The following is a 16,928-nucleotide window of genomic DNA, read 5'->3' on the forward strand; positions in this document are numbered from 1 at the left end:
ATACTTTAGTTATCACTTTGTGAACTACTTCCACCAATTTCTGTCCCCCATTTTTAACTAATTCTGCGGTTATGCAATCTGATCCTGGTACTTTATGGTTTTTCAATTTGTTGATTGCATCTCTTACTTCCTTTAACGATGGTCAGGTATCTGGGGTTCTGCTGTATATATTTCGTACACCTGTTTATTTCCTGCTTCCTGGTGTACATTTAATAGATGCTTAAAATACGCCCTCCATTTACTTAATATAGCTCTGGGGTCTGTCAGTATTCCCCCGGCATCCCCTCGAAGTGCATTTGTCCTAGCCTTGAACTTCTTCCTATACCCATTTATGTCTAGGTAAAGTTCCCTAATGTTTTTTGTTTTTTTCTGTTTGTTCCCATTTTTTAATTTGATTGCTCAAATAATCCCTCTTCTTTGCCCATAGCCTACGACCAACTTCCCTTCTCATGTTAAAGAACTCCTCATTTTCTGTCTTCCATTCTATCCCTATCTAATCGCGCTTTTCTCCTTTCCTCTACCAATTTCTTGCATTCCTCATCAAACCATGGTTTCCTCCTGTTCTTCTTAATTGTACCTATTGTGACCTTCACTGCCTCTTTGATATTATTTCTCACAGTGATCCACTGTTTATTTACATCCTCGTCTTGATCTTCGTGTGTCCTAAGAGCATCAAACCTATTTGAAATTTCTATCATGTACCTTCTTCTAAAGTTTTCATCATTTAGCTTGTCAGTGTCAAACCTAACAAGTTCTGCATTGTGACACCTTGATGTTGCTGTAGATAGCCGTTGGTGAACTTTGGCAACTACAAGAAAATGATCAGAATCGCAGTCTGCTCCCCTGAAAGTCATAACATTTTCTATATTAGTGTGCCATCTCCGATCTACAAGAACATGATCAATTTGTTTTTGGGTGTGTCCATCTGGAGATACCCAAGTTGCTTTATGAATGTCCTTCCTTTTGAAATATGTGCTCTCAACAATCATGTCTTTTGAAACAGCAAAATTGAGCCATTATCATTCGAAATGTTATGCAAAATTTCTTTCCCAATTGTAGGCCGGAATGCTTCCTTCTTCCCTATCTTCACATTAAAATCACCTATGATTAATATTATATGCATTGCTTTCTTCCCCAGTTGTAGGCTGGAATGCTTCCTCCTTCCCTATCTTCGCATTAAAACACCTGTGATTAATTTTGTAAAAAAAAAAAAAAAAAAAAAAAAAAAAAAACACTCATGGAATACTCAGTTGACATGTACAGGATACAGCTTTTATGTGCGTCTTTTTTTCACCTTCGCTAGTACTAGTATAAACTGAAGACTAGTGAAGGCGAAAAATGCAACAAATATAGGACCTACACAGGTCAAATGCAAAATAGGATACTGGTACTAGTGAATGCGGAAAAAGTGACAAATGTAAAATTTGTATCCTGCACTTCAGCTGACCTATATAGGTCAAATGAAGACTAGGGTATGACCTTGGTAGTTCAACTGAGGAAAAAGATGCTAGTGTTATATTTGCTTTTGCTAGTACTAGTATCTCATTCTTCAGTAGACCTACACAGTACAGGATGCATATCAGTTGCACAGGAAACAGTAATTGGAGTGACTCACTATCAGACAAAGGTATAATTCAAAATGTGTACGCAAATGATGTAGAAGTACTACAAGCAACAAAAAAAACATACGCAATTTCTGTCTCTTGGTAACACATTCATTTATTTTTATTTACAATTACAACGCTTTGCCACAGAAGATAACTGATATATTATCTATAGCTCGAAAATAAAGAAACTAATGTCTATGACTAAAATGTGAATTCGTTGGACAAAGTCGATGAGTTGTATCCCATTCTTCAGTTGACCCAATTTGGTGCTTAGTATTTCTTCTTCAATAGAATAGTGATAAATAAACATCTAAAATAAAGTCGCTACAAATGCAAGTTATCTCCTCTCAATGGAAACTAATTTCTAAATTTTGATACTATATCCTAAGAATAATATTCTTATTTAAACTTCACTGTTGTAGCAATAATCTCGAAAACACTACCATACTATGCTATGGGAAGCACTAAATTCGTTCTGGTATGTGATTTATAGTAATATACAGTCATGATAAATGTAATGTGAAATTTTAATGTTTCAAAATTATCTTCTTGTTACATGTCCTATTACTCTGTTCAGAGCAAGCGAGGTGGCACAGTGATTAGTACACTGGACTCACATTCATGAGGACGATGGTTTAAAACCATGTGTGGCCATCCTGATTTAGGTTTTCCATGATTTGCCAAAATCACTTCAGGCAAGCGACATGATGGTTCCTTTGAAAGGGCACGGACAACTCCCTTCCCCATCCTTCCCTAATCCGATGACCTCACTGTTTGCTCCCCTCACTGAATCAACCAACCATCATTCAGAATGATTAAGGGACAAATAAATAACTAGTTCTTTTTTCCCCAGACTACCTTATTTATAGGTGGATAACCTACTACAACAAAATGATTCAGCAGTATTATCTTTTGCTGGGAGTGTTGGATCTACACAGTGCTCAGATAAAGGAGTTTGTGGCAGATGTAGGACTATTTTATGGCAATAATGTCACAAACATCTGATATTCAAATTGAGATCAGTCTTCAACTTTCTTCACAGGCTTGTTTGCAGTTTTATTCACACGGGAAGAAAATCTTTACTGAAAATTGTGCAAATTGCATTTACTAAAAAGAAAAATACAAAAAGTATGGCACGTTTTATTAGACCGAAACAAAAAAACCTAGCTCACATATTGTGAAAAACATAATGATACATTAGTTCCACCAAAACCAAATGCATTTTTTAAAGCAATCCTCTTCTGATGATTCCACTCTCTCTTAATGTTTGAAACAAAATGTACATTTTTGGCATCAATTGCATTTTCAATATTTATGCTCGGAGGTAAGAAGCCGGTCTTAATAGCCATAATGGTGAACACAGATTCTAGATTACCTGCAGCACCAAGCAAATGTCCATGAGCTCCTTTGGTTGAAGAAACAGCAACACCACCATGTTTACCAAGCAGTCTGCTGATAGCCTTTGCCTCTATCTCATCACCAAGTGGAGTAGATGTAGCATGAGCATTGACATAACTTATTTCCTCTGGCTGTAGCCTAGCATCACATATTGCTCTTGACATTGCTAATGTCGCTCCCAGTCCATCTTCATTGGGTGCTGTTAGATGAGATGCATCTCCAGATAAACCATACCCTAACACCTCTGCATATATTTGTGCACCTCTTTGAATAGCATGGTCTAGTTCCTCTAAAATAATTACGGCTGATCCTTCGCCCATCACAAAACCGTCACGGTTCTTGTCAAATGGTCTTGACGCTTTCAAAGGCTCATCATTAAATTTTGTACTAAGAGCTCTCAACCTACAAAATCCTGCAATTGAGAGTGGATTGACACTTGCTTCAGTGGCCCCACAAACCATAACTTTAGCATCACTATGCTGTATAAACCTATATGCATCGCCAATTGCATGAGCACCAGTTGCACAAGCTGTAGAAACAGCATGGTTAGGTCCTTTAAAGCCATATCTAATGCTTATCAGACCAGCTGCCATATTTACAAGAATTCTAGGAACAAAATATGGGCTTACACGATTATATCCCCTCTTTAGTGATTCATTTGTGCTACAAATATCTTCCATATCAATCATTCCCATTCCTATTGCAACACCCGTCTGCTGTTTCATTTCCTCTTCCTCTGGGAACCAATTTGCGTCCTCTAGCGCTTCTTTTGCTGCTACCATTGCATACACTGTCGCTGGCGCCATTGTCCTTAGCTCCCTGTCAGCGAAATGAAGATTTATATTTAATTCACCATCACTGTTTCCTTTTTTCACCAGAGCTGCTATTTTGCATGGAAGGGTTCCATATCTGTCGTCGGGGAGACGAACAATACCACAGTCACCTGATAATATTCTGTTCCATGCATGCTGGGCCCCGCATCCCAATGGAGAAACGACTCCTATACCCGTTACGACAACACGACGTCTTTTCGTCGTTGAATACTGCTGAAAACTGACCATAGCCGAAGAGGTGACTTTTATCTGTAAAGAAATGTTAATATTCCTGGAGTATAACATTAGAAAATATATTTTGAAAGTTTGATATTCAACAGGTACTAACTCTCTGTATTCTCCACAACATTTTCTCAGTAACTCGGTTCTTCAATTTATATATAACCTATATAACAACCCTACAAGATTATGTAACTAAGTTTATGTTAAGCTTAAGTTCTATTAACTTGTAATGTGAAAATCTCATTCTAAGAACTGTCAGTCACTGTATTAATTGCATGTAGGACACCCAGACCAAATAAACTCAATGTATTCTACGTATGTCATATTATGTACACGAAAACATAATAAATGCGACAGATAAACATTGTAATGTTTTCGCGAAGACCACTGGCTCACAACGAACAGCTGTTTTTTTAGTTAGCTATTGTTGGTATACACTATACACCATACCAGACTGTTTAGGCAAAGAAAATAAACGCCGTTTCGGAGACAATTCAACCGTAAAATTAAACGTATTATTGCGAAAATAAAGTGGAGAAATTAAAATAACTTCTTACTACAACATAAATGTAATATATTTCTCCATTTATTTTTTTCTGAGAAAATGATTGTTATGGCATATTCAGGTTTGAAAGAGATATTTCATCTATGACGGGACGCGTGGTTAACTGTTGGCAGAACTGTAGTTGTTTCAAAATACACAACGTGAGAGAGAAACAAGCTGGAGTTTAAAGTTTCTGTTAAATATTCATGGAAATGATTTTTGTACATAGTCCACTGAGTATTTTGAATGTCAGATTAACTGCTTTCTACCAACTGCATTCGGAATCCAGCTGATATCATTTCCGTGCTGTGACGGAAACAATTATTTTGTGCATTAAATGGATGCTTTCTGTTTATATCCTGCCAAACTAGTCTCCTTCAAAGAATTTAACAGCTTCTTGTTTTAAAACTGTGAATAATTATTACTCTCAGTGACATTAAAAGATTTATTTTAATACTAAGATAAACAAGTGTTGCTGCTTAGTAACACATGCCAAAAATGGTTGTACAGAGAGGATTAGCTTCTTGGCCATCAGAGCTAACAGAAGTCCAACGAGAAATGATACACTCTAATCATGAGTTACATTACGATTCAACGACTGCACTTGGCACCTCAGTTGAGTTAGAACAGACCACATTATCAGTTCACAACTGTGTGTTACCAGAAGTTCCTTCCCAAGAGATCCCAAATGACGAGAATTTCGTGGAATGGGTAAGTTTTAAAGATCACAAAGACATACGTAGCTTTCGAGATTGATATTTTCTAGCCTTTGGTTTTAGTTTCTAGACATACATAGATTTCATCGTCGATATTTTCTAGTTTTTGTCTTTGATTCGTATACATTTTACAGTCAGACATTTACGAGATATTGTAAACATAATTTGAAGCCATAATAATTGCAAAATGCGCATTTTTTGCATGTTTATTTATTTATTCATTCGTCTCTACACCATCTAGTAAAATGGTGCCGAATATATCAGATACAGCACAGAAATAATGCAGATAAAATACTAACAAAGTAGGATAAGATAAGGTGAGGATAGGGCAGGAAGTCCGCCATGGTTTAATGAAAGGAACCATCTCAGCATTCACATTAAAAACTCGGGGAAACCATGCAAAACTCAAGTTAGGATGGTTGGATGGGGAATAAACCTTGTTCCTCCCAAACACGAATCCAGTACTTTAAGACTGGAGTAGCCACCTTGCTCGGTATGTGGTTAGAAGAGGAATCACAAATACACAGTGCGCATTGCAAGTTCAACATGAACAAGAAATACTGAAAATAAAAACACTACTGACAAAGTGAAAACATGAATACATTCCATAGCACTGCCAAAAAGTACAACATACACAAAAAGTAAATCAGTGATGTAGGTAAATCATGAAACTTTGATACAGAACATCTATGATAAGGTAAAAACTCGTGAGCATGTTATGTAGCACTGCTGAAAAGTTCATCGTATGAACACACAGAGACCTGCAAACTCTATATCCATCACATCTAGGCTTGCACCAGATCCCTTTTCAGAGGTGGAGTATGGCACTGCATCTAGACCAGAGGAAACAGAAAACCAACATCAGAAACATTCTGTGCAAAGACACACACAGCATAGTTTGTATATCAGTTTACAGAAGCAAAAGAATTCAACAATAAATGGGCTTAGTAGTCCTGTAAGCTTACGTTTTCATTTTAATTGTGTAACCATTTCTCAACAAGAAACGACTTTAACTCTGCTCTAAAAGTCATTTCTGTCTCCAACCTCTTTATGTTTGTTGGTAGTGCATATAAAAAATGACACCAAAGTAGCTCATGTGTTTTTTGAACACAGGTTGTTCCAACTTGTTCCATATGGAGGGCCAAGAGTTGTGAGTATTACAGCTATCGCAATTGGAGTTGCTATGCAGGTCATCAAGTCTAGTTTGTCATCAACACACATTTGCAGGGTAGAGTAAGCAAACACAACTTTTTAAGTAGGTAGGTGATTGTGGTGAGCCCTAGGAGAGCTATGTGACAAGATGCGAATATCCCATTCCTGAACGTAAAAATGTCGATATTGGATCATTCTTCTTAACAGTATAGGCAGTACAGTATCTTATTTATCTGCTGATAGTAGGTAGCGACTTTCAATTAAAATGTCCTCCCCTGTATAGTAATGTTATAATGTGTGTAGGGTCATTCCATATCAAATCACCCAATAAAAAATAAATTTTGCACCCACCTCCATAGATTTTCATGAAATTTGGCTCAAATGGTTCTAATACCATCCTGACAACACCTGCAAAATTTTTTTGCTATATGTCTTATAGTTTTTTTAATAAATTTTTAAAGTTTTTATGTTTTGCGTTTTCTGAACCTTCGGAAATGGTAAATTTAATTTGTATTCAAAACTTTAAAATTGCTTGTCTTAAAAACTCTTTTAGATAACATCATGAATTTTTTGCAGCAAGTTTATTTATTATACATATTTGAAGATAAAAATGATACTATTAAAATATATTAATATTTTCTATGAAAAGGCGGCGATGAAGATCATCAGAACAGCGGAACTGGCAGGCTTTTGTATAAAAGCACCAGACTGTAGCGTCTGTTCCCACAGTGGGCGGCTGCAAAAGGCGTCTGTCCCACTTGTTAGTGGCGGCCTCACTTATAATTCTAAGCCAAATGCTTGAATTTTTATCATCGAAAGGTTCAACTACCTTTCCCCAAACCAAACTTTAACCTAAGACATGATGGTAAATTTCAAAATGAAAAAAAAAAATATGTAGCCTATATATGTATTTTTTTTTTTTTAACGGATGTTTTGTTTTATAAGAATTGCAATATCTAGAGTCTCATACCTGATAGAATGCTCAAATTTGTTTTAATTTACTCTTAGACATATCTAGGCTACTTGATAAAACAAAAATAATGATGGCTTTTTAACATGTTTATTAATTATAGTAGATTACATTAGAATTATGTACAAAGATAGTGTACTTACGACACTTATCTATAACCCAACTGATTGCTTGAAACATTAAATTTTTTGAGTAATTTTCTCTTTTTAATAAACATTAATGCTGATTCAAACTGTTTTTCCACTTCATCCAAGAGCTTTCAGTTCTTTTGATACAGTCTTTTTTGAAGTAATACATTCTTCCAGTGCCGCTTGATTGAGGTGCGTCTGCTACACAGACTATGTGCTCCAAAGGCACTATGCAAGAATCTTCTCTTTCAGGCCAATAAAATGATGCAGCTGGTCCTGAAGGATGTAGAAATAGAATTTCTGCATCTTCTTCATCATTGTCCAAAGTACCAGTTACCATCATAATTTGCAGCCACATAGCTATTTATGGATGGTTCAACACGAACCCAATCAGAAGAAGAATGGAAAGAAAAGACTAAGGAGGATTTTACACTATCTGTAGTCCTTCTAATTTCAAGGTTGTTTGTTGGAAGTGGCTTGAAGTTATGAAAACTTCTTGTTCCAGGAATGGTTCGGGTTGCTGAAAAACGTTTTTCTAGTTTTAACCGTAGCAAATCAGCTTCTTTTTTGTCAATAAAGTGAAAATGAATGTTTTCAATATTTTTTTCACAAAACTTGTACACATCGATTGCTGTCATTATTTGTTCTTCGTCTGGAAGCTGTAGACTGCCTTTCCTTAAAATTCTTTTAATAGTTCCTCCTAGGCCATCTCAAATTGACTTCCCATGACTTGTTGCAAAAAAAGAGTGTTGGGCCTTCAAATTAAAGTCTCTCAAGTGTTCAGTCAAATTTTTAAAACTGTTTCTATTTTTGTACTGCCCAGCACAACCCAACCATCTGTAAAGTAGTGAACTGAGTCAATGTCAGTATGATGTAATGACAGCCTCTTTGTAATTTCTTTTTGTACAAAGTTAACAAAACCAGTGTCATATTCTTGGTCATCACTAATAAAACAGTGGTTGGAAACAAAAACATTGTTTTCCTCATTTCTTAGAAAAACTCCAACTGAGTGTAGAGTACAACCACCTCTATTCCAGTGGTAACTTTGGATCTCATTTTGTATAACAAAGGAATAATTTTCACTGAAATCCATCACAATAATTGCTGGTTTGGGTGGTGGGTCTTCTTTCAATCTTTTAAAGTCTGCTGATTGGGATTTTGCTATAAACGAGTGCGGGGTGAGCTTTTCCAATGACCTAACCAATAAAGAAATGTAGTCTTCAACACTGATAGACTGTTTGATCATTTCTGCCCTGTCTGTGTTAACCCGCTGACTGATTACAATTTCTTCTTCTAAATCATAATCTTCACTTAGTTTTTCAGTTAAGTACTCAGTTAGTGCAGTATTTGCAGGACAGCTGTCGCAATGATGTAGCATGCAGTTTTGGTTTTCCGTGTTGCACACAAGCATCTTAATTAGGTCTTTATAAGATTCTTCAATTTTCACAGCATCCAGTAATAGTTTAACATTCTGGTGGATACTGCATACACATACAGTGTGTGTGCCTGCAGCACCAGCAAGGATACACCATTTAGGTCTCAAGAAACAAAATTTTGAAAATCCTACTTCTACCTCGGGATTCTCCCATTTGAAAGAATAATAGTGTTCTCTCAAGTTACACAAAATGAGTCTTTTTTGCATGTACAGTTTTTTTTTTTTTTTGAGCACTTACTTTGTCTTTTATTCCAGGTAGCACTCTGGAACTTTCATCCTTTTCATAAAAATCTGTTACAAGTCTTACTGTATTTTCAGAAAGAGTTTTACCTTTTTTTGGACCAGGAGTTTCCAAAATACCCTTTTCAGATTTTAGCTTTCTAGCTTGTCGCACCATGTACTCACTTACATTAAATTCTTTCATCACTTTATTTCGACTCCAAGAATCTGGAGCCAAGGTCAGAATCTGGATTTTTCTAGACCTCCCAACAGATGAAATCTTCTCTTTCATAAGAGAAATCATTACCTCAAATTCCGTTGCTTTCTCAACCACAATTGTATCTTCTTCGTCATCATCAGAACTTGGTGCATCATATTTTAATGCTTTTGAAACTGCCTTTTTTGCAGTCTTTTCAATACTGCTAACCTTCCTTTTAAAATAAGACCCTTTACTTTGTTCTGACAAGCCATGAAGCTTTATCAGTGTTAAACCTAGATTATCAAGAGCAATGTTTGTTTGTACGATGGATTCATTTCTGGATTCCAATGATTCTAATTCAGCCATGGCTTCATCATCTGTTTCACTTTCATTGACTTCAACTCTTAATTTTTCCTCACAAAAGTTATGGCCTGTTGAGCAAAGCTTTTGTCCAGGTTTTATGCTAGTATTTTTTGTCAGTAATTGTTTAGAAAGATCCAAGCCTACACTTCTCAATGATTTTTGATGGGCTTTTTGTGTTTTTTTAGTGGGTCTGCACATGTTGTTTGATACTTTTCAAAAACATTTAAAAAGTAGTAGCTGTGGTGTGAACATATGTTCTTAAATTCACACAGATTAATTCCAGATCGTAAGTGGATCAAATCTTTTTCTTCCTCACTCAATTCAGATACCGGTTGTAACTTTTTTGAAGGTGTGTAGATTGTTTGGAAACAGTCAGATTTTTTAAATAACCCGACGCTACAGGTTTGAATATCTGACATACTGATTTCACTTTTGGTCTGATTACTGTTCTGGTTACTTTTATAGGATATTGGAAAACAATCTCTGTAAACTAAGTAACAGTACTTACTGAAAGTTCGAATAAACTTAATAAAATACTATCCAAGCACTATTTAACACTGTAATATTTTTTTACTTCAAAACACAGGAGTAACAAAACAAAATCCAAGCGTACATTGATACTCCAAGAAGACAAAAACTTATTTTCGGTGTCTAAGTCACTTGGTACTTTTTATTTTTAAAATATAATTAATATTATTTTAAAAGTTAGATAACTATTAAACAGGTTAAAAAGCCAACATAATTTTTCTTTTATCTAATAGCCTATGCAATTAAGAGTATTTTAAAACAAATTTGAGCTCTGAGACTCTAGATATTGCAGTTTTTGTAAAACTAAACATCCGTTAGCTAAAAAAAAAAAAAAAAAAAAAAAACTTGTAAATTTTTTTTCATTTGGAAGATTTTAATATATCTTTATGGTAATTTTTTTTAACATTTAGATATAATACACAAACTTATTCCAAAATTTCATACTGATATCTTGAGTATTCTTTAATATATAAATTTTTTTAGTTGTGAGGACACGTTTAAGTTAAGATTTCAGACTGCTGAAACAACGCCAAATCTAAAAACTTTAAAAATTTATAAAGAAAAAACTATAAGAGATAGAGCAAAAAAATTTTACAAGTGCTTTCAGGATGATAAAAGAAGTAATTGTACCATGTTTCATCAAAATCTGACATGGTTGGTATCAAGGCCTGGGTGACTTGACATGGAATGACCCTGTACGAGTACAGGTTGTGATGCAGAAATGATGGCATGGAAGTTTGGTCCTGCTCGTGTGTTGAAAGCCAAAGCAGTTAAGCCAGCCACTCGCATAAAGTGGGAAATTCGGGCTCGAGTCCTGGTCCTGCAAAGATTTTCATTCCTTTATACAGGTGATGGTTGGTCATATTTTCAACTGTGAATACATTTCATTTATGTAAAAATTTCATTTAATTGGTTGTTAATTTTACCCCATTCCATAAACTCTAAGGGACCAGAAGAAACCAAAATAAGCCATTGTAGCACTATCTGTGGCTTAAACCATACAAAAAATTCTCAGAGCAAAACATGCAGAACAGAATCTGTGCGAAGAATTCAGTTACATGGTCTTTCCAGTTTAAGTGTTAGTCAACATACATTTCTAAAAGTTTGGTGCATCACACCCTTTGTAACTCAACCCCCCCCCCTCCCCCCAGTACCAGATGGAATCTTGATTTTGATTCATCTACCAAAATTGTAAATATTTTGTTTTCTTCACATTAAGTATCAAGTCTGTTGGCATTGAACCATGAATGCAAGGACATGCAGACTTTATCAGTTGTAGTGGGCAGAGATTCCTTAATACCACTCACTATTACACTAGTGTCACCTGCAAACAAAATGATCTTTGCTGCAGTTTCTGAAGTGTGTATGTCATTTATATAAGTAAGGAACCGAAGGGAGGCTAGCATACTACCCTGGGATTTTTCTACTTTCCTTGCATCAGATATTAATCTGATTTTATGATTAGCATGAGGTGGCAGAAGTTCCATCTGTGATCTATTTTGGAAAGATGATTGAAACTACTTGTTTTCTATACCTATTATCCCCATTGCTTTCAAATAATCTAACAGAATATCATGAATAATTGTATCAAAAGCTTAAGAAAGATCCAAATTAACTCATACAACACTATTATTGTCATCCAAGTTTTCAACTCTTTCTTGGGTGTAACCATTTATCACTATTATTGTTCTTGTAACTGTACCTGTTGGTGTCATGTTGATTATTATTCAACAGGATATGGTCATCTAAGTACTTGGTGATTCATTGTTTCACTAATCTCTCAGTTACTTTGGAGAGGAGTTGAGAGGAGTTGAAACCTGAAATAGATAGCTGTGAGATTTTCAGGAAAAATTAGCGTATATTGAAAGGATTGGCTAACAGAAAATGGAGGTAGAGTGTTTGTCCCAGTAGACAAGAAACTAAAATCCACGGAGATAGAATTTGAAGCTGTATGTGAGATTTTTTGGGCAAGACTCAGTATCAGGGATGGACATAAAATAGTTGTTGGATCCTTCTGTCACCCACCAGTTTCACCTCCTGATGTAACAGAAAACTTAATAGAAAACCTCAGTTCGCTTGTACGTAAGTTCCCTAATCATACTGTAATGGTAGCTGGAAACTTTAATCATCCAACAGTCAACTGGAAAAATTACAATATTGTTAGTAGTAGGCATGACAAGACATCCTGTGAAGCATTACTAAATTCCTTCTCTGAAAACTACCTAGAACAGATATTTCTAATGGCAACTAATAGACCTGACCTCTATGAAGAAGTCTGCATCGAAAGTGGTATTGGTAACCACGACCCGGTTGTGTCAGCAATGATTACCAAAGTACAAAGAACACCTAAAACAAGTAGAAAGATATAAACTGATGGGGAAAAAATTGCAACACCAAGAAAGAGTTGGCAGGCATGTTTCTATATCTGAAAGATGATGTCTATTCAAATGTCATGCCAGTTGCATAAGAGTGATGCTAGTAGCGCCACTATGAGAATCCAAATAGGGTTTGCTTAAAATACATGTTGTAATGATCATCAGCTTTAAGTTACCAATGAGATTGGGCGTGGTGAGTTGATTAGTCAAGAATGCCTTTAAGGTGACAAAAGACACCATTATCAGCACCTCACTGAGTTTGAATGAGATCATCTAATATGCCACTTGGCACTACTGAAAGGGAAGACCATTGTGTTCAGTATATGGCTCTGGCGCATCGTACTGCACCTGCAGCAGCAATTTGAGCAGCAGCTGGTGCCACAGTGAAACAAAAGACTGTTAAAATTTGTCACCTCACAGACATCTCCGAACCAAACACCCTGTAGTGTGCCTTCCACTGACACCAAACCACCGTCATTTGCGACTTCAGTGATGCCAAGCGAGAGCTCAGTGGAGGGTAGAGTGGACGTCTGTTGTGTTTTCTGATGAAAGCCGGTTTTGCCCCTGTGCCAGGATGGCCGACTGTTGGTTATAAGGTAGCCAGTTGAGAGCCTGCAACCAAACTGTGTATGTGTGCTCGACATGCTGGACCTACACCTAGCGTATGGTCTGGAATGCGATTTCGTATGACACTATTGTCGAAATTTGTATGTCAGTCAGGTGATTCAAACTGTTCTAAATCTACATCTGTACTCTGCAAAACACTGTAAAGTGAATGGCAGAGTGTACATCCCATTGTACAACTTTTTATAGGGTTTCTTCCTATTACATTCACATATGAAGAACAGGAAAAATAATTGTTTGAATGCCTCTGTTTGTGCTGTAATTATTCTAATCTGATCCTCGTGATCCCTATGTGGCTGATACATAGGGGATTGTAGTATATTACAAGTGTCGTCATTTAAAACTGGTTTTTGAAACTTTGTTAGTAGAAATTCTCAGGATAGTGTATGCCATCTTCAGGAATCTGCCAGTTCAGTATCTTTGTGACACTCTCCCATGGATCAAATATACCTGTGACCATTCATACTGCCCTTCTCTGTATATGTTCAATATCCCCTGTTAGTCCTATTTGGTATTGGTGGCAAACACTTGAGCAGTATTCTAGAACCAGTTGTACAAGTTCTTTGTAAGGAATCTCCTTTGTAAACTGATTGCACTTCCCCAGTATTCTACCAATAAACTAAAGTGTACCACCTGCTCTACCTGTTACTGAGCCTACGCGATAATTCCTTCCGCAGCTCGTGGTCGTGCGGTAGCGTCCTCACTTCCCGCACCCGGGTTCCCGGGTTGGATTCCCAGCGGGGTCAGAGATTTTCTCTGCCTCGTGATGACTGGGTGTTGTGTGATATCCTTAGGTTAGTTAGGTTTAAGTAGTTCTAAGTTCCAGGGGACCGATGACCATAGATGTTAAGTCCCATAGTGCTCAGAGCCATTTGAACCATTTTTTTGAACGCGATCATTCCATTTCATATCCCTACAAAGTGTTACAGCCATTTATTTGTATGAGTTGGCCAATTCCAAAAGTGACCCATCGATATTAAGTGTACAATTTTACATTTCACATTTAGAGCAAGTTGCCATCTTTGCACCACATCGAAATCTTATCAAGATCTGACCGAATATTTATGCAACTTCTTTCAGACAGTATATCATTATAGATAATTGCATCATATGCAGAAGAGTCTGAAGTTACTAAAGCAACTATTAATATTGTCTAATGTAAATGGATAGGTAAAAAATCTACTCACCAAGCGGCAGCACGGGAACACACACACACACACACACACACACACACACACACACACACACACACACACACACACAAGGATTGTCCTTTTACAAGCTTTCGGAACCAGTGGCTCCTTTTTTTGGCAGAAGAGTTGAAGGGGAAGGAAGAGGGGTGAAGGAGAAGGACTGGAGAGGTTTAGGGTTCTTTTCAGAAAAGTCACCCAGATCCCTGGGTCCCAGATGGGATGAGAAGGAATTCTCCAGTCCTTTTCCTTCACTCCTCTTCCTTCCCCTTCAACTCTTCTGCCAGAAGAAGAATCGATGCTGGCTGGCATGGAGAAGGTCATTCTTTTCAAGATATTTCATTATGTTTGAGCTCTGAGTATGTTCTACAGCAAATCAATGTCAAGGACATTGGAAATTAGTTTTGTGGATCACTTGTACTACCCTTCTTGTAGGTGGGTGTAACCTTTGCTGTTTTCCAAAAACTGGACTTTTTTATATTTTTTTATATGTTCATAGAATATAGTTAGAAGAGGGGCTAACTCAGCTACAAATTCAGTATAGACTCTGGCAGGGATTCCGTCTGGCCTGGAGTTTTGTTCAGCTGTTTCTCAACACCACTGACAGTAACACTTATTTCACTCATTTTTTTCAGTGGTATGAGTATTAAATTGGGGCAATTCTCTTGGCTTTTCCTATGTAAAGAAACATTTGAAATAAAAGTTAAGCATTTCATCTTTTGCTTTGCTACCCTCAATTTCAGTTCCTTTCTCATTCACTAGTGATTGGACAGTAACTTTAATGTCACTGACAGCATTTACACACAAGCAGAATTTGTTTTGTTTTTATACAAGATCATTTGACAATACTCAGCTACGCTAGTCACTGAAGGCTTCACCCATTTTTCTGTTGACATCCAAATGCATTTCATTCAGCATCATTCTCTCGCTCTCTATGTCCCTGTGCTTTGTTTTACACCTATTATACATTAATCTCTCTTTCTTTAGCAGTTTCTGTACAGTGGCTGTACACCACGGAGGATCTCCTCCCATTATTAACTATTCTACTGGGTACATACCTATCCATTGCTTTGTCAATTATTCTTTCAAACTTGAACTTAGTTACTCTACGTACTCCTGCCCTTTGTTGAAAGTTTCTGGTTGTTCATTGAGATATGAAACTACTGATTTTTTATCTAGTTTAGTGAACATATATACCTTTCTGCATTTTTTAGTCGTCCTTTGTACTTTGGCAATCGTAGTCGCCACAATCAGTCATGGTCACAGATATCAGTTTTGACGTGGACACCATCAAAGAGATTGGGTCTGTCTGTTGGCTTTAGATACAATATATTTCCATCATGAATGGGGTTCCGAACTAGGTAGTTTTCAGAGAAGTCATTTAGTAATGTTTCACGGGATGTCTTATCACACCCACCACTTAAAAGAACTGTAATTTTCCCAACTGATTGTTGAATGATTGAAGTTCTGCTGCCATTCATGAACAGTATTCCAGGGAGTGTTTACCAACAGGATAACACTCGCCCACATTCCGCTATTGTAAACCATCATGCTGTACAGTGTGTTGACATGTTGCCTTGGCCTGTTAGATCATCAAATCTATATCGATTATATATATGCATTATCCACAAACAATGTTTGATCATTCCCGTATTGACCAATCAAGTGCAACTGATGTGGAACTCCATCCCACTGATCAACATCAGTTACCTGTACAACACAATGCATGAACATTTGCGTGCTTGCATTCAGTATCCTGGCATTTACACTGGTTATTAATGTACCAGCATTTCATATTTGCAATGGCGTATCTTGCACTTACATTAACCTCTTATGTTAATCACTTAAATACGTTTCCTAAACACACATACTTCCGAAATTACATTCCTCTACATCAATTACTTTTTTGGTGTTACAATCTTTTTCTGTTGGTGTATATGTTCAGTAAACTAAATAAAAAAGCATTAGTGCCACATCTCAGTAAGGACCATGAAATTTCTAGCACAGCATAGAAGCATGTAGAGGAACTATGGCTCAAGTGTGAAAGAATAGTTGACCGTGCACTGGATACGTATGCACCTAATAGAACAGTTCATAGTAGGAGGGATAATCCATGGAAAAAAGGTCACTGTAAAGAAACTTCTAAAGAAATGGAGACTACTGTATATTATGTGTAAAACGAAGCATAGGACTGTAGATAGATAGTTGCAGAATGAAATGCATTTGGCTGTCAAGAGAGCAGTGTGAGAAGCCTCTGATGACTACAACTGCAGAATATTGTCAAATCATCTTTCACAAAACCCAAAGAGGTTCTGGTCACTTCTAATGACTGTTAATGGCACCAAAGTTATTGTCCAGTCTTTAGCAAATGAGACAGAAACTGAAATCGAGGATACCAAAGCAAAAGCTGAAATGCTTAGCTTCG

The 16,928-nt window shown here is 36.6% G+C and overlaps 2 protein-coding genes across 2 annotated transcripts in view; one reads left to right on the forward strand and one right to left on the reverse strand.

Moving 5' to 3' along the window:
- Window positions 1-1,706: 1,706 nt before the first annotated feature.
- LOC126234874 (3-oxoacyl-[acyl-carrier-protein] synthase, mitochondrial) lies at window positions 1,707-4,507 on the reverse strand. Its single transcript, XM_049943617.1, has 2 exons — window positions 4,167-4,507; window positions 1,707-4,087 (listed from the first exon to the last, which is right to left on the reverse strand). Exons 1-2 carry the CDS (start codon window positions 4,185-4,187, stop codon window positions 2,771-2,773), a joined length of 1,338 nt encoding a protein of 445 aa, XP_049799574.1. The 5' UTR covers window positions 4,188-4,507; the 3' UTR covers window positions 1,707-2,770.
- Window positions 4,508-5,114: 607 nt separating this feature from the next.
- Window positions 5,115-16,928, forward strand: part of LOC126234858 (deoxynucleotidyltransferase terminal-interacting protein 1) — a 107,244-nt gene continuing 95,430 nt past the window's right edge. The window contains exon 1 of the mRNA XM_049943632.1: window positions 5,115-5,315. Coding sequence (XP_049799589.1) covers window positions 5,163-5,315 — 153 coding nt within the window. The 5' untranslated portion in view covers window positions 5,115-5,162. The remainder of the gene's footprint in view (window positions 5,316-16,928) is intronic.

The sequence above is a fragment of the Schistocerca nitens genome, chromosome 1 (assembly GCF_023898315.1).
Source record: "Schistocerca nitens isolate TAMUIC-IGC-003100 chromosome 1, iqSchNite1.1, whole genome shotgun sequence".
Classification (NCBI taxonomy): Eukaryota; Metazoa; Arthropoda; class Insecta; order Orthoptera; family Acrididae; genus Schistocerca; species Schistocerca nitens.